This window comes from Diabrotica virgifera, chromosome 5, assembly GCF_917563875.1.
Source record: "Diabrotica virgifera virgifera chromosome 5, PGI_DIABVI_V3a".
Classification (NCBI taxonomy): domain Eukaryota; kingdom Metazoa; phylum Arthropoda; class Insecta; order Coleoptera; family Chrysomelidae; genus Diabrotica; species Diabrotica virgifera.
In genome coordinates, this window is record NC_065447.1 from 107314673 (window position 1) to 107333856 (window position 19184).

A 19184-nucleotide genomic window follows, 5' to 3' on the forward strand; every position below is an offset into this window, starting at 1 on the left:
CGTGATGTCATTAAATCCATGATGTGCATTCCGAATTGTTTGAGTTTTAGTTTACATATTTGTATTCAGTACTTTAAAAGCATTTGATATATACTTATCTTATCATACTTGGCAGAGAGTGTAGGTACTGTACACTCTACTAAAATATGTTAAATAAACCTTTCTGGCTACTACCAGAGGCGTATGATAGGAGAAAGTGAATGGTGGACCCTTCCCACATTCTACGGCACTGGCAGAATTACTATTTTAGTCCAATTTTTCGATTTTTCAATACTTTCTATGCAAATAATATACTCTTCATTCGTACCGATAAAATCCTTGAAGGGGTAACAACCAGTGGCGGCCGGTGAGGTAGTGCCATGGAGCCATGGCACTACCTTATTTTTATGCAGACACATATTCTTTTTATTTTTAAACTGTTTTAATGCCTGTTAATTTTTTTGTGTGTATTTCTTTTTTCTTTATAAATTATATAAAATCTGGCAACTGTGTAGTGTAACACAACCCTCGCCACTCACAGCAGACGGAATGATCGTGCCAAATGCTTATGTGGCTCGTCTGAAAAGAGAAATATTTTACAAGCATTCTGTGTAAGTGACAGAGATAGAGCTATATTGCACTTTTAATATACGTTTAAATGAATGTATTCGTGCCTGGCTCGACTAATATTTTTTACTATGATCATAGTGGATAGTGGATCGTAGATCCAAAAAGATTGTCGTACAGGGTAGTACATTATATTTTCGAGTTTCTTTACGCGCTCGCTCGCTCGTTTTTGTATTTATAATTATTACATTTTTAATTATTAAACTTTTTATTATAAATTATTATATTTTAAAATAATTGAAAATCTTTTAATTTTTAATAAAACCCAAGTAGAATTCAGCTTATCGTGATAGTCTAATTAAACACAATGAACAAGTTAATAAGAATAGATATGTTTCGAATCAAATTATAAATTGTATCCATATGGTTTTGTGGAGCTTTCAAGTTAGTTTTGAGAAATCACGACGAAAAGGAAAATTCAGAAAATAGAGGCATCTTTAAGGAACTATTCAATTTTAGCCGAATTAAACAACGACTTAGGTTCATATTCAAAGTTCCAAATATTTTAAAGGTAGGTACCTCAAAACAACCCAAAATGAACTCCTTCAGTGCATGTTAGATGTTTATCGCGAAGAAAAAAGGAAATAAATTGAAAATTATCTTTGTGTTGCAGTGATTGCCGATGAAACGACAGACGTCGCTGGTGAATTTTAGTTAGTTATAGTTTTCCGATATTTGTGTAAAGGGCAATAAGTTGAGAGATTTTGGAGATTTTACTTGCTGGACGGGCATGATGTCAAATCAATCACTGAATGCATTTTAAATGTTTAAATTTCTTGACACCCCAGAAATGGTATATACCTACATAATGTAAAAGTATCCGTACCTATATTTTTAAATTTCTATTTTATACCTTCTTTGACAATATCGTGAACCAGTCACTAAAAATTTAGGCAGCTGTGCGAATTGTGGCACTACCTACTTAAAGTGATACGAGCCGCCACTGGTAACAAATGAAGGGGTACAATACATTAATCAAAATCTGACTTTAACGCTACTAATGAAGAGTGTATCATTTACATAGAAAGTATTGGAGAATTGAAATATTGCATTAAAATAGCAATTCCGCCAGTGGCGTAGAATTTGGGAAGAGTTAACCATTCACTGTCCCCTATCGTACACCTCTTATAGTAGCTCGAAACGTTTATTTATCATAATTTAGTAGGACATATAGTACATACACTTTCTGCCAAGGATGAAAAGGATATGTCAAATAGTTTTAAAGTACTGAGCAAAAATAGTTTATAAATTTTTAAATAAAACACCCTCAGTAGCGAGGCACATTTTATTAGTGATTTGGGTTAAATCTTAATATTTTGAGGTCTAGAATCTACAACTCAGAGATTGGACATTCTTAATGAATCACCCTATATACCAATGAAATTGAACAAAACTGAAAGTTTCATACGTGTGTACCAACTGTCTTTAGTAATAATCTCATATATTATCTGGGTTTGTAGGTAATGCCAGGAACATCCTCCCATACTAGAATTCGTCTAAGTGGAAAAGGAATGAAGAAAATTAATGGTTATGGACATGGGGATCATTATGTAGTATTAAAAATTAAAACTCCGAAACATTTAACTGAAAAGCAGAAAGCATTGGCGATGGCATATGCTGAATTAGAACAAGATACACCGGGCCAAATCTTAGGAATTACTGTTAAGAAAGATGGTAAGTAAACGTTTTGTGTGGTATTGTTTGTCCGAGCGTGGAACGAATGAAATTAAAAAAGAAATAGAATAAATTTTTTTTATTCTAATCAGCTGTATACGAGTGCGGTTTTACATTAATCTAGTCTTCGACAAATGGCGATACGAGGTTTGTCGTTTTAGTTTGCATATAGCCGTTTCGAGGGCGCTGCGTACCTGGGTGTACACTGTACAGATAACTGAGGACGGCAGCGAGGAGGAGGAAATATGGAAACGGATAATGCTTGCTAACAAAGCATAATTCCCTCTGTTGCAGGTGTTTGCACGCAAAGACATCCATAGGGAAGTGTGTGTATTTGTGTTTTATTGGCACTGGTTTTCACAACCAATTGGCCAGTCAATTTCATAATGATTTTTTAGATTATAACTTATCACTAAAACTCAGGGGAGTAATGTGTAGTGTGTGTGTTGAGTAAGTGTCTTGTTACTTTGCAAAGTCGACGTCATTGTCTGCAGTGGCGCACCCGGGGGGGTTTGGAGTTAAAACCCCTCCCAGGGCATATAAAAAATATAAAGAATAGTAGAAAAATGCCACTTGTCGTTCAGAAAAATACAAAAAAATTTCGGTGCCCAAGCGATGCTAGGACAAATAATCCCCGGACAAAAAATCTCCACAAATTATCCCTGGACAAACAATCCCCAGACAAAAATCCCCGGACAAAAAATTCACAAGAAATATTTGCTGCCGAATAGTTCTCTAAAAATTTTCCCGTGAATGCAATCGACTCAAATGTTTTTCAGCCTCAGTGCGTGAGATCTATAGCAATCGCCATGAAACCGCTTTTCGACACGAAAATAATGATTAGCAATTAAGGTTAAGCATGAATTGTAATTTCGATTACCAAATTTCAAATTTTAATTTCATGCCGAAAACTTCAAAATTTTACATGACAAACGAGTGTGTTTTTTAAAAAAATCGTGGAAGATATGAGGAATGAGCTAAGACTGTGGGAACCATGTCGTAATTATTCGCTTAAATCTTTTACACCCTGCTTTGAATAACTATGTTCAAAACATTGCCTATTCGTGATGATAACTGCTGGTCCTGAAAATGATAATCTTGATTATAATGCAAAAAACCTGTTCCTTTTTATAAATTTAACATAAAAAATATTTAGTCATTATCATTATAAATGGCGTTATAACTCTAAGGGCCGGTTGTTCGAACGCTAATCAACAATGATCACTATCAAATATTTAATTACTGTCACCAACTGTCAATGTCAACTTTGATTTGGTTGCTGAAAACATAATTGATTATAATTATGAGATTAGTTAATCAATTAACATAACAATTATTAACATAACTGATTAACTAATTTCATAATTGTAATCCATAATTATGTTTTCAGCAACCCAAACAAAGTTGACATTGACAGTTGGTGACAGTAATTAAATATTTTTGATAATGATCATTTTTGATTAGCGTTCGAACAACCGGCCCTTAGAGTGTCTTTGCGAGTGGTTTACTATTGCTTTCCATGTTTGTTGGTCCTGTTCCACTATTTCCCATTGTCTCACCTCCATTTTCTTCAAATCTTCTCTGATTGCATCTTTCCACCTTTTTCTAGGCCGTCCTGATCTACATCATAATTACATAACTAGTTTTCGATTGGTTTACCAATCATCATCAGTGCTTACGTGAAATTTACATGCTAACCACCAAGATATAATTTTATAAAAATATGTGGGTCAAAGCCCTATACAAGTAATCCGTCAAGGAAACATCGGTTGAAAATGCTAACTTAAGCATGGATGTTTAAAATATTTTACTAATATGCCCCAGGTAACATCTGAGCTGTGGTTTGACTTGTTCACATGGTGAAAGTATTTTCACCATTATTTCACCAGTATTTTCAGTGCAAGTGACTTATATTTCGGTATGGCAGCAAGTCACTTGCTACCATACTTTCACCATGTGAACAAGTCAAACAACAGCTCAGATGTTACCTGGGGTATATTAGTAAAATATTTTAAACATCCATGCTTAAGTTAGCATTTTTAACCGATGTTTCCTTGACGGATTACTTGTATAGGGCTTTGACCCACATATTTTTATAAAATTATATCTTGGTGGTTAGCATGTAAATTTCACGTAAGCACTGATGATGATTGGTAAACCAGTCGAAAACTAGTTATGTGATTGTGATGTAGCCCTTTTTAGTGATTTTAAATATCTTTTAGAAAAATATTTAGTCATCAGTTTCAATTCACTGCAAGCAACATTTCAAAAACCTTCTTCAACAGCTTTCAAAAGTTATGGCAAAAACCTGTGTTCTGCGTTTTCATAACAAAGCTAAACATTCTTAATAGCGCAAAAATTTTTCATCGATGCACACAGATAATAGGCAATGTTTTGAACTCAGTTATTCAAGGCAGAGTGAGCAAAATATTTAAGCGAATAATTACAACATGATTCCCACAGCCTTAGCTCATTCCCCATATCTTCCACGATTTTTGAAAAAACTCACACTCGTTTGTCATCTAAAATTTTGAAGTTTTCGGCATGAAATTGAAATTCGAAATTTGGTAATCGAAATTACAATTCATGCTTAATCTTAATTGTTAATCATTATTGTCGTGCCGAAAAGCGGTTTCATGGCCATTGATATAACTCTTATGCACTGAGGCTGAAAAACATTTGAGTTGATTGCGTTCACGGGAAAACTTTTAGAGAACTATTCGGTAGAAAATAATATTTCATGTGAATTTTTTGTGGAGATATTTTGTCGAAAAAAATTTGTGGGGATTATTTGTCCGGGAATTTTTTGGGGATTATTTGTCCGAGGATTTTTTTGTCTGGAGATTTTTTGTCCAGGGATAATTTGTGGGGATTTTTTGTCAGGGATTATTTGTCCGAACCCCGCCCAAGCCAACCCCCTCTAGAAGAAAATTCTGAGTGCGCCACTGTGTCTTTGCAAAGAGACGCAAATTGTATCCGAACGTCTGCGGTCCCTCCGGTGAGTACCGATCCCACAAGGACATAAACTATTTTCATTTATTAATTTATAATAAACGAAAATTTTTTGACCCTGGTGAGATTCGAACTCACGACCATTCGGACCTTTCGATCCAAAGGTGGGCGCTCTTACCACTGAGCTACAGAGCGGGTCTTCCATAGGGAAGTAAAGTTTAAAATATATACAGAAAACCATCATGCGACCAATAGCAACATATGACGGCGTAGAAACATGAATCATGACAGAAAAGACAATAAAACTTATTAATACTTTCGAAAAAAGATACTAAGGTGCATATTGGGACCCATTTGTGATAATTACCATAAGACCCATTATGGAGAATAAAGTTCAACCCGAGATATAGCAATATTGCAAAGAACCGTTTATAGCCAATTATGCAAAAATACAAAGATTGCGCTCGGCAGGTCATCTCATAAGAATGGACAATGACGGAACGCCTAGTAGAAAGCTTAGCGGATATATGGTGGGACGTCGGCAACTAGGAAGACCATGGAAAAGGTGGATAGACGAAGTGAGAACCGATGATAAATATATACAATATGTCCCTGTAAGTTGTATCAATATGGAAAACTTTTTTATTATTAATTTTACGAAAAAAAGTTATTCTTCATAAAAAGCTCTGCATGGTCCAAAATCTAAGATTTAACCATCAAATATCAAATTTTTTGAATATTATACTAGGTATGTCAAAAAGTTTGAATTTCACTGAAGAGTAAAGTAGCTTTATTTTTCACAATATTGAAAATTGCTATTATGAAAAGTTGTTTGGAATTAAAAACTATATTTTAGTGTGTAATTACATCCTTCTAATTAATTTTTTTTTAAATTATGCATAACTAACATTATTTTCAGTTATTTCAATTCAGATAACGCTTTTATTATTAATTTTACGAAAAAAAAAAAATGATTCTTAATAAAAAGTTCTGCATGGTCTAAACCTAATTGTCCATGTCAAATTTTATCAATTTTATACGAGGTATGTTAAAAAATATCAATTTCGCTGACGAGTAAAATACGTTTATTTTTCACAATATCGAAAATTGGTATATCGATAAAATTTGATATAAGATGGTTGTATTTTAGGTTTTAGACCATCCAGAGCTTTTTATTAATAATCACTTTTTTTCGTAAAATTAATAATAAAAGAGTTATCAGAGCTGAAATAACTGAAAATAATGTTAGTTGTCCATAATTTAAAAAAAAAATGTTTTCAATTAGAATGATGTAATTACATATTAGAATATAGTTTTTAATTCCAAACAACTTTTCATAATAGCAATTTTCAATATTGTGAAAAATAAAGCTACTTTACTCTTGAGTGAAATTCACACTTTTTGACATACCTCGTATTGGGACCGTGCAAGTTCGGTAAAGCGACCCCTGTTTCTTCGCTCTGTACTTTAATTCGCACTTTTAATTATATTGGCCAATTATATTAGTCCTGGTTACTGGCTAATTGTCAAGGCCATAGTCCAAAAAAATAGTAAGAAGAAAAAATAAGATTCAGGTTATGTTATGAAAACGTGAACAATTGTATGTAGTAAACAAAATAGTTATTAAAATGCAGTACTGCACTCAAAATACAATTAATTAAATTTACCTTTATATAATAATTGCATATCATATCAATATTGTGGAGCAATATATAATTTTTCTGCTTCAATGACAGAAGGTATGAAATATACGTCAATTTGACAATTTCAATTGACAATATGAATTATTTAAGATAGTTGCAATAGTTCTCCGCGACTCGCGCACGGTCGTTTCTCGTTTCCCTTCCAAGTACTTGCACACCGCGAATAACATTCATCAAATTTGATATCTCATGGTTGAATCTTGAGTTTTGGACCATGCAGAACTTTTTATAAAGAATAATTTTTTTCGTAAAATTAATAATAAAAAAGTTTTCCATATGGTTACAACTTACAGGAACATACTGTACATATATTGAGGATGGATAACTGGAGGAGGGCAGCCAGGGACAAAGATACTTGGAGGCGGATGCTGGGAGAGGCCAGAGCCTGACTTAGGCTGTAGCGCCATAGGATAGAGAGAAATCAAAGACCTTTTGAAATATTCAGAATTCTGCTTAGTGGATAAAAATATTCTATATTTATTATAAATGAGAGTTTGCAATACACTATAATATTACGTTTTTATGCTTTTTATCCATTTTACTAAATCCTTCAATCGGAAATGAATTTTCTTCTTTAATAAACTCAATGACATTTTATTTATCCAACAAAGTTTACATCCGAAATTTCTAGGTGCCATACCCCTTTTTCGTAAATTTCTATGATTCCAAAATTTTCAAACAAGTTTCCGAGAGTAGGAGACATTTTTAGGTTATGTTTATATGAGGTTTATATAATACCTAGACATATAATCTAAAACTATCTGACGATTGCGACAGAGAAAACTGAGGCTGTTAGGTCGGAAGTCTCTTTCTAATCGACGTTGGGTTGGTCGACCACGTCACTTTCCCATTGTCGCCGATTTGATAAACTCCTCCGATTAGAAAGAGACTTCCGACCTAATAGCCTCAGTTTTCTCTGTCGCAATAGGGAACTTGCATAAACTTTTAAATTCGAAAAAAATGCTATAAATCACAACAGAACATAATTTAAAACATACAGTAGAACCCCGCAAATCCGAACTAATTGGGGGGGGGGGGCAGCCTGTTCGGATTCCAAAAAGTTCGGATTATCCGAAAGTTAGCCTAACTAAAATTCAAAGCTTTCATTGTCGTTGATTTTGAGTCGCAAAACGTTCTAGCAAGATGTGCACAATATTTTTGGACTCAAGTTGACTGCAAGAGAACCGAAGTAAGTTTATATTTAACCTTTATAGGCACTATGTATAAAGTATGTATTCATTTTTAAGAAATTTTAAATATCCTATTAACCTTAAAGTCCTATTAACCCTACATTGTTCAATTTTCTTGTTCTGATCTGTATAATAAACATATTTTTTTAAGTTTTTGTCTTGAATTTTTAAATTGTTTTCACTTTCTGTTGGTTCTGATTTGCCGAACGTTTGGATTAGCGGGGTTCGGATTTGCGGGGTTCTACTGCATATCAAAGAAAAAAAACTTTTTTTTCTTTCTTTTGGCCCCTAAAAACGATTAAAATCGAGAGAAAATTCAAATTATAGCAGGCAGCCCAAAACGCGCTCTAATTGGTCGTGACGTCATATATCATTATAGTATGTATTTGAAGTCCTCGCCATTAATTCGTTAGGTTTGTCTTTCATTTGACACTCAGTTTTCTAAATATTTTGGTAGTTGCTATGCTATTTCTGACTAGTATTTGAATGTTTTATATAACTGGTATACAGTAAGACCCAACCTACTAGACACATAGGAACATTGGGCTATTACAGTCCTGGACCCTTCACTTGTTGCAATGTTTATTTTTATGTCTAGTTGCGTATTAGATCAGCTGTATTACAGCTGATCTAATTTTGACGTTTATAGTAGTTGTTATTTTGTTAAAATTGTAAAAGTTTTAAAGTATTGTAATATTCTTGATGTTTGAATAATGTTATTTTAAAGCAGAGTAATAATACTATTAATTAATGTAGTTTTCGTATGGAAAAACAATTATTTTGAATAGTTTTTTGACAGTGATATGACAGGGATGAAAGTCACATCTGAGAACGGACCGGATTAGCCCATAAGCATAGCAATTAGGTACCTACCCATGTATCTAGTACGGTGGCGTTTACTGTATATATTATTGCAATGACACACGATAAATGTCATTATAAAATATAATGATGTGACGTCACAAGTGTTCGCTCGCTTTTTGGGTCGTTTGAAATGGTTTAAATACACAGAAGATTTTAAATTTGTACTTTTAAGTTATTATAAGTTTTTGAGGGGTGAAATTTTATTTTGAAACAAAACTGAACATTATTATGTTTAACAAAAAAAAAATGTGCCAGTTAGTTCCCTATTGTCAGAGAGGTTTAGATAGCAGAGCGCATTCTAGGTATTATTTATGTCTATATGTTTGACAAATAAAGCTTTTTTTTTTAAATAAATTTGTCTCTGGTGTTATTACTCGGAGTTCTGGGATGATAACCTATGGATCCTTTAATAATTTAAAACTTTTATTAATTAATAACTTTAATAATTTAAAACGTTTATTTTTATCCATACCAATTAAAAACTTGGAGCTTTATGAATGTTTCATTTGTATTAGTTTAATCGAATTCATTTACCTGCAAGTGGTTTTGGAAATATTTTGATATTGTTTGCTTTTTCTGTAAGTTGTTTAAAATGTTTTTCGGTACACTATAGTAGAAGCCACAGTTAGTATGCAGTGTTGGTCTCACGGCGCGCAGCGGTGCCGCTCATGTCGGCACAGTGGTAGGTGCGTGGTAGTTTGGCGATATACTGAGAAATCAGGACCGTACGCGCTTCGTTTCAAAAATCTTTACTCATTAATTTAACTGAGTTAAATAAGAGAATAAACAAAAAAAAACAAATTAATTCCATAAAAAATGCCTGTATACATAAAATAATATCTTCTTCTTCAAGTGCCATCTTCGTTCCGAAGGTTGGCGATCATCAGGGCTACACGTATTTTCGAAACTGCTGACCGAAACAATTCGTTGTTGCTACAGCTATACCATTCCCGTAGATTCTTTAGCCACGAGTTTCGTCTTCTTCCTATGGATCTTTTTCCTGCTATCTTCCCCTGCATAATTATTCTAAGCAGTTCATATCTTTCGCCTCTTGTAATGTGTCACAAGTATTGCAGTTTTCGTTTTTTGATCGTAAATATGACTTCCTTTTCTTTATTCATTCTTCTCAAGACCTCGACGTTTTGACTCTCTCCGTCCATGATATTCTCAAGATTCTGCGATACATCCACAGTTCAAATGCCTCTAATTTTTTGGTATCAATCTTTTTCAGCGTCCATGACTCCATTCCGTAGAACAGCACAGAAAGTACGTAACATCTCATCAGGCGAAGTTTTATTTCAAGGCCCAAATCTCTTCCACAGAACACTCTCTTCACTTTAGTGAATATGGATCTGGCTTTTTCTATTCTTATTTTGATTTCTGATATTACCGTAAATTTAGTTTTCTTTATGTTCAAAGATAGTCCATATTCTTCGCTGCAGTCTGCTATCTTATTCACCAATGTCTGTAGCTCTTCAAGTGTTTCTGCGATCAGAACGGTGTCGTCGGCAAATCTCAGATTGTTTAATCTAACACCATTTATTTTAATACCTATGGATTGCTCAGAGAGTGTTCTATTCATTACGTCTTCGGAATAGAGATTAAACAGGGTTGGTGACAGTATACACCCTTGTCTCACACCTCGCTTTATTTTAATTTCTTCAGTGGTATTATTCTCTACTCTCACTACTGCTTTCTGATTGTAGTACATATTTGCTATTAGTCGGATGTCTCGTTTATCTAAATTCTTTTCTGCCAGGAGTCTGATTAAATGATCATGCCACACTTTATCAAAGGCCTTGTTATAATCTATGAAACACATGAATACATCTTGATTTATGTCAAGACATCTTTGAGACATAACGTTCAGTGCAAACAACGCCTCTCTTATTCCGAGTCCATTTCGGAATGCAAACTGGGTATCATTGATGTCCATTTCCAGTTTTCTGTGTACTCTAGTGTATATAATTTTCAGGAATATTTTCAGTACATGGCTCATCAAACTGATTGTACGGTAATCACTAAATTGTTTGGCATTCATCTTTTTTGGTATAATAACAAAGGTGGATAAAAGCCATTCTTGTGGTATTTTTCCTGATGTATAAATGCTATTGAAAAGTTCAACTAAAATAATATCTAATACCTCGTAAAATACTTATAATACATAGTACATAGTAGTTTACCCTATACGAAAATTAACGCACCACCTTAAAAATGGGACATTTTTGATGTCTTGTATTTCCTAAACCTGTTGTTCGATTTTAGTGATTTTTGAAGTGAAAACTTCTTTAGGGACGTTGTGCACTTTTTAGATGGGGAAAAAGTATTGAATTAGAGACCGTCATCGCGACCGTCATTGCTTCGACGAAATAATGTTTTAAAGTAAAAGCTTCTTTAGGGACGTTTTGCCCTTTTTAGACGGGTAAAAGTTATTGAATTAGCGACCGTCATGATCGTCATTGCTTCGACAAAAATAAATTTTTGAAGTGAAAACTTCTTTGGGACGTTTTGCCCTTTTTAGATTGAGAAAAATATTGAATTACCGACCGTCATTGCTTCGACGAAAATAAAATTTTGAAGTAGAAACTTCTTTAGGGACGTTGTGCCCTTTTTAGATAGGGAAAAAGTATTGAATTAGCGACCATCATCGTGACCCTCATTGCTTCGACGAAATAATTTTTGAAGTGAAAACTTCTTTAGGGACGTTGTACCCTTTTTAGATGGGGAAAAAGTATTGAATTAGTGACCGTCATTGCTTCGACGAAATACATTTTTGAAGTAAAAACTTCGTTAGTGACGTTGTGCCCTTTTTAGATGGGGAAAAGTATTGAATTAGCGAACGTCAACGCAACCGTCATTGATTCGACGAAATAATTTTAAAGTGAAAACTTCTTTATGGACGTTGTGCCCTTTTAAGATGGGGAAAAAGTATTGAATTAGCGACCGTCATCGCGACCCTCATTGCTTCGACGAAATAATTTTTGAAGTGAAAACTTCTTTAGGGACGTTTTACCCTTTTTAGATGGGGAAAATGTATTGAATTAGTGACCGTCATTGCTTCAACGAAATAAATTTTTGAAGTGAAAACTTCTTTAGGGACGTTGTGCACTTTTTAGATGGGGAAAAAGTATTGAATTAGCGACCGTCATTGCTTCGACGAAATAATGTTTTAAAGTGAAAGCTTCTGTACAGACGTTTTGCCCTTTTTAGTCGGGTAAAAGTTATTGAATTAGCGACCGTCATCGCAATCGTATTGCTTCGACAAAAATAAATTTTTGAAGTGAAAACTTCTTTGTGAAGTTTTGCCCTTTTTAGATTGAGAAAAAGTATTGAATTAGCGACCGTCATTGCTTCGACCAAAAAAAAATTTTGAAGTGAAAACTTCTTTAGGGACGTTGTACCCTTTTTAGATGGGGAAAAAGTATTGAATTAGTGACCGTCATTGCTTCGACGAAATAAATTTTTTAAGTGAAAACTTCTTTAGGGACGTTGTGCCCTTTTTAGATGGGGAAAAAGTATTGAATTAGCGACCGTCATCGCGACCCTCATTGCTTCGATGAAATAATTTTTGAAGTGAAAACTTCTTTAGGGGCGTTGTACCCTTTTTAGATGGGGAAAAAGTATTGAATTAGTGACCGTCATTGCTTCGACGAAATAAATTTTTGAAGTGAAAACTTCTTTAGGGACGTTGTGCCCTTTTTAGATGGGGAAAAAGTGTTGAATTAGCGACCGTCATCGCGACCCTCATTGCTTCGACGAAATAATTTTTGAAGTGAAAACTTCTTTAGGGACGTTGTGCCCTTTTTAGATGGGGAAAAGTATTGAATTAGCGACCGTCATCGCTTCGGCAAAATAAATTTTTTAAAGTGAAAACTTCTTTAGAGACGTTTTGCACTTTTTCGATGGGAAAAAGTATCAAATTAGCGACCGTCATTGCTTCAACGAAATAAATTTTTGAAGTGAAAACTTCTTTACGGACGTTGTGCCCTTTTTAGATGGAGAAAAAGTTTGCTTCGACGAAATATATTTTTGAAACGAAACTTTTTTAGAGACGTTATACACTTTTTAGATGGGGAAAAGTGTTGAATTAGCGACCGTCATCGCTTCGGCGAAATAAATTTTTAAAATGAAAATTTCTTGAGGAACGTTGTGCACTTTTTGGTTCGGAAAGAATTATTGAATTAGCGACCGTCATCGCTTCGGCGAAATAAATTTTTGAAGTGAAAAATTGTTTAGGGTCGTTGTGCACTTTTTAGATAGGGAAAAAATATTAAATTAGCGACCGTCATTGCTTCGACGGAATAAATTTTTGAAGTGAAAACTTCTTTAAGGACGTTGTGCACTTTTTAGATGGGGAAAAAGTATTGAGTTTGCGACCGACATCACTTTGCCGATCTAAATTTCGTACGTATATACATATATATTATATTATGTGTATGTACATAATACTAAAAATAACCAGATAGTACCTTCCCGTAGCACAAATACGTCCGATTTCGCGCAAGATGCCTCAACTGGGGACCAATTTGAATTTGAATTCGTGTTTAAGTTAAATGGGATTTGTACGCATTCTGTCATGAAATTATTCAATCAGCAAAATAATATTAAACGACTTTTTTGTGTTATTTGTTTATAAAAGACATCTTACTTTTACAAAGATAAAATATAAAATACACTTATCTTACAACCGCGAACGATTCAAACTAATCATTACGAACCATTACGAACGTGCCGGTCTCCAGTTGCGTCACGACTCCCCCTCCCTTCAGGATGCGCTTATGCTATTCTTATTTATAGTATCATGTGTATGTATACACAAGTAGCATAGAACGTACGAAACGCGTATATAATATAGGTATAGCACTTTTTTTGGATGGGGAAAAAGCATTCAGCTCGTAATTTGTATATAAGAAGTTTTCACTTCTGTAGGCACTCCCATGAGTGCTTTAAATTTTTTTTAATATGTTATAGCTTTATTCTTAAAGAATATCGATGTAATAATACTGTTGCTAAACAGATAAGTGTCATTGTATACCGGGTGTAACAATGATAGTGTGTTTTTTCTCAAAGTTTGGAACACCCTGTGGAATATTCTGGAATACATAAAATATTGAAATTAAAACTCAACTGTAGCCTTATGCTTTCTCAACATTATACTTTTTGACTCATTCACTTATGTTGGACAATAAAAAGCTAGTTACTTTAACGACTAGCAACGTTCTTCATCAATACAGGGTGTTTCTAAATAAGTGCGACAATATTTAAGGAGTAATTCTGCATAAAAAATAATGACCGTTTGCTTTATAAACATATGTCCGCAAATGCTTCGTTTCCGAGATACGGGATGTTGAAGTTTTTCTTACAAACTGACAATTTATTTATTGCTCTAAAACCGGTTGCGATATGCAAATGAAATTTCGTAGGTTTTAAGAGGTAGTTATTGCGCATTTTTTTGGCATACAATTAAGACTTTTATATTCACCATTGGCGTGCATACGAGTAATATGACCGGCTAATATGACCCGTATGCACGCCAATGGTGAATATAAAATTCTTAATTGTATGCCAAAAAATGCGCAATAACTACCTCTTAAAACCTACCAAATTTCATTTGCATATCTCATCCGGTTTTAGAGCAATAAATAAATCGTCAGTTTGTAAGAAAAAATTCAACATCCCGTATCTCGGAAACGAAGCATTTGCGGACATATGTTTATCAAGCAAATGGTCACTATTTTTTCATGCAGAATTACCCCTTAAAGTTTGTCGGACGTATTTAGAAATACCCTGTATTGATGAAGAACGTTGCTAGTTGTTAAAGTACCTAACTTTTTTATTATCCAACATAAGCGAATGAATCAAAAAGCATAATGTTAAGAAAGCATAAGGCTACAGTTGAGTTTTAATATTAATATTTTATATATGCCAGAATATTCCACAGGGTGTTCCAAACTTTTAGGAAAAAACACACTATCATTATTACTCCCGTTATACAATGACACTTACCTGTTTACCAACAATATTATTACATCGATATTTCTGAAGAATAAAGCTATAACATATTAAAAAAATCATTAAAATCGGACAACAGGTTTAGGAAATAGAAGACATAAAAAATGTCTCATTTCTAAGGTGGTACGTTAATTTTGGTGCTTAGTGTAGTTTTTCCCAACAAGTTTTTGGTATAATGGCCAATACCTAAATCGAGAAAGAGACATCATGTTCGGATGTGGACAATGGGGATTAAAACTGATTCGTTTCTCCTAATGACTTTATAATGATCTTAATTTCCCAAAGAATGTGTATACAATGGAAAATTCAATTGAAAATTGATAAATATAGATAAGCTATCGACAATGAGTTTTTGATATATTTTATTTTTTTATAGTATTTTTCTTTATGTAATTGTTTAATTCGACAATGTAACTCTCTTATTTATACATCGATGATTGAATCATGCTATAGTTGAAACAGTAATGATAGTATTTTATACAACCGTAGGCAATTGTTGTGTGCGCATATATTCCAGTGCTATGATTCTTAAATTCGGTCCTGATGTGCCGCTCGAGGTAAATCGGCAACGTGGTCGACCGTTCTCCCGTAAGAAATACATTGCTCTATACTACCTGCACTGCCTACTAATTGTGGCTTCTACTATAGCATATCTCACACTAAAATGCAATTTTTCTTTAACAGGAGCGCAATATGCGGGATCCGAGGAACAATCACAAGCGAAACATTCTGAAGAAGCGCCAGGTTTTCTTAAAAAAATCAAAAAAGCAATTTTTGGCTAGACTAAGTTTGGAAGTGATAGTTTAAAACATTTTTATTGACCAAACAGTGATATATAAATGAATTTTATAGATAGAAGACTATATAATACATAATGATGGTTACTTGATTTTAAAATTATAGGTAACAAAACATTCACAACAAACGAGAAACTAATTCTTTTAGAGGCCATTCGTTCCGTATTAGAAGGTAAGGACAAAAAAGATACTGATAGTACTAATATTGATTTAAACAACAATAGGAAACAAGAGGTAGAAGTAAATAGTTCAAAATCGACAGTTACCGATAGTACAGTTAAGAAACCAGACACTAAAGAGACCAGCGAAGACAGCGATGTTGAAGATACAAAATTGAAAAACAAGAATTAGAGTTGTGGGAGAAATTCTGTAGCCCTGGGTAGGAACTTGGATTTAAAAGAATCAACTTTTTGTATTGTTATCTAGTTTTTTTTAAAAGAGCTTGTAATCCTTCTCGATAGTTATGTTTTTGTTGTACATGAAATGTTATGTAATATAAGTTACCAAAGAATTAAACGTTTTTATTACACTGCATAAAATTTTACAGATATTTGGCCTGGATCGCGAGTACCAAAAAAAAAGTTTATTAATAGCAAGCTGAAAACTTGTTATTGTCCTTTTCATGATCATTTTTCAATGCGTAACAAATGATAGGAAAAAGGGTAAGTCCGTGATAATACACATTTATGACATTTATTCTAACATGACATTTTAGTTAAATCTGACAGTTGTCACATTTTATTTTCAATTTGGAATAAAAACAAATCAAATGTGTTTCTTGCATTTATAAAATGGTATTTTCTTTGATTTGTATAGTCTTATAAATTATACAGATTATATTTGTAATATTATTATCTAATTAAAAAAAAATATTTTTTTATTATGGCGCCATCTATCGACAACTAGAGTAACTAGAAGAAATGTTATAAAAATGTCACCGACGAAATGTAATCACCGACGTGCCTTTTTTTCTGTCACATACAATTTAATGCGTTAGAAAGAAATCGAAAAACTGTGACGCACTGAAAGATGACCATGAGAAATACTGTAATAGCTTAACGGTGTCTAGTCGGACAAACTTTGATGTACGGAAAGACTGGAACAGGGGAAGTTTTAATTGTGAAACAGATTACAGGTTTCGAACGTCAAACTACGAAAACGTCCCATATATTTTGTCGGACAGAACAACTTCCAATTGAAAGATGAAGAAGTTTGCAATCCTAATAGCAATATTAATAATATTTAAAAATATTAAAATATTACTAAAAGAGTTTTAAATTGAAAACTTATTGGTTCATTTCCTTGGTAACACCTCCATGGCTTCTAAAATTTGCAAGCCAGATGGATGCTGAAGCGAAGAAGACAAGAGGGAATAACAATTCACGGGGTCGTGAATTGTAAGTTTTTGAATTCCCTCTTGTCTTCTTCGCTTCAGCATCCATCTGGCTTGCAAATTTTAGAAGCCATGGAGGTGTTACCAAGAAAATGGACCAATAAGTTTTCAATTTAAAAATCTTTTAGTAATATTTAAATATTTTTAAATATTATTAATATTGCTATTAGGATTGAAAACTTCTTCATCTTTCAATTGCCAGATGACGCTAGTCACCTAGTCCATTCACGTCAGTTGCGGTGTGGGGGATAAACTCTCGGTGTTGGTCTCGGAGTATGGAGTAGCAGGCCTACGTCTCTCCGATGAGACTCCAACAAGAGTCGAAAATCGTCGATTCAGAGTGCTGGACAGCGCTCCGTATTCTAAGTGAAAAATAAGATTGTTTTGCTTTCGCATTGCAACTGAATAAAAATGAAATTTTTATTTTATTTTTAAATTCCATTTGATTTGTTACCGTGTCAATAAACTCTCATGCAAAAATCAGACTGCTCATCATCATCATCATCATTCTCTTTGCCTTATCCCTATGCGGGGTCGGCTTCCCTTATTGCATTTCTCCACACAATTCTATCCTGGGTCATATCAATATTAATCCCCTTTACCAACATGTCCTGCCTAATCGTCTCCCCCCACGTCTTCTTTGGTCTTCCTCTCCTACTCCTTCCAGGAATCTGCACTTCAGCTACTCTTCGTATTGGATGATTAACGTCTCGACTTTGAACATGACCAAACCATCTCAACCTATGCTCTCTCATTTTGGCATCAATTTGTGCCACACCTAGACTTCCCCTAATATATTCATTTTAAATTTTATCCTTTCTTGTCACTCCACTCATCCATCTAAGCATTCTCATCTCCGCCACATGCATTCGTTGTTCCTCTTTTTCACTGCCCAACATTCAGTTCCGTACATCATAGCCGGTCTTATGGCTGTTTTATAGAATTTTCCTTTCAGCTTCATTGGAACTTTTCTGTCACACAACACACCACTCACTTCCTTCCACTTCATCGATCCAGCCCTAATTCTACTGCATGCATCTCCATATATTTCTCCATTACTCTGTAATACCGATCCCAGGTACTTAAAACTATTGCTTTTTACAATCAGTTCACCATCCAAAGATACCATTTTATTTGTAGTAACTCCATCTTTAAATGAACATTCCAAATACTCTGTCTTTGTCCTACTAAGTTTTAAACCTTTTTCCTCCAGAGCTCGTGTCCACTGTTCCAGTTTTTGTTCTAAGTCTATTTCACTATTTCCTACTAACACATCATCAGCATACATTAAGCACCATGGAATGTTACCCTGTAGTTTCGCTGTTATCTGGTCCAAAACTAATGAGAATAAATACGGACTAAGCACCGAGTCTTGGTGCAATCCTACTTTCACATGAAATTTTTCATTCTCTCGCACACCTCGCACACCACATTCTCTAACACTAGTCGTTACTCCCTCATACATATCGCTCACAATCTTTACATTTGCACCAGGGCCTCCTTTCTTATTGAGTGCCACCACAGAATCTCTCGAGGAACTCGATCATATGCTTTCTCAATATCAATGAATACCATATGAGCGTTTGTTTCTTTACTCCTGTATTTTTCCATCGACTGTCTTATAATGAAAATTGCGTCTGTTGTTGATCTGCCCTGCATAAAGCCAAATTGATTCTCGGATATGTCGGTCTCTTCACGTATCTGTATATCAATTACTCTCTCCCATATTTTCATGGTGTGGCTAAGCAGTTTTATAGCCCTGTAGTTTGTACAGTGCTGTATATCTCCCTTGTTTTTGTAGACAGGTACTAGTATACTGCTTTTCCATTCGTCTGGCATTTGTCCAACTTCCATAATTCTATTAAATAAACCTGCTAGCCACCTTGTTCCTGTCTCTCCCAATGCTTTCCATACTTCCCCAGGAATATCATCTGGTCCTACCGCTTTTCCTTTCTTTATTTTTTGAAGCGCTTGAGCCACTTCCCCGTTTGTT

At 34.2% G+C, this 19184-nt stretch overlaps 1 protein-coding gene across 2 annotated transcripts in view; it reads left to right on the forward strand.

Moving 5' to 3' along the window:
- LOC126885087 (protein tumorous imaginal discs, mitochondrial-like) overlaps window positions 1-16314 on the forward strand; it is a 35061-nt gene extending 18747 nt beyond the window's left edge. The window contains exons 6-7 of one of the 2 annotated variants that reach the window (XM_050651511.1): window positions 2067-2280; window positions 15686-16314. In XM_050651511.1, coding sequence (XP_050507468.1) covers window positions 2067-2280; window positions 15686-15783 — 312 coding nt within the window. In that variant the 3' untranslated portion in view covers window positions 15784-16314. The remainder of the gene's footprint in view (window positions 1-2066; window positions 2281-15685) is intronic. The other variant, XM_050651510.1, reaches the window with a different exon arrangement.
- The last annotated feature ends 2870 nt before the right edge of the window (window positions 16315-19184 follow it).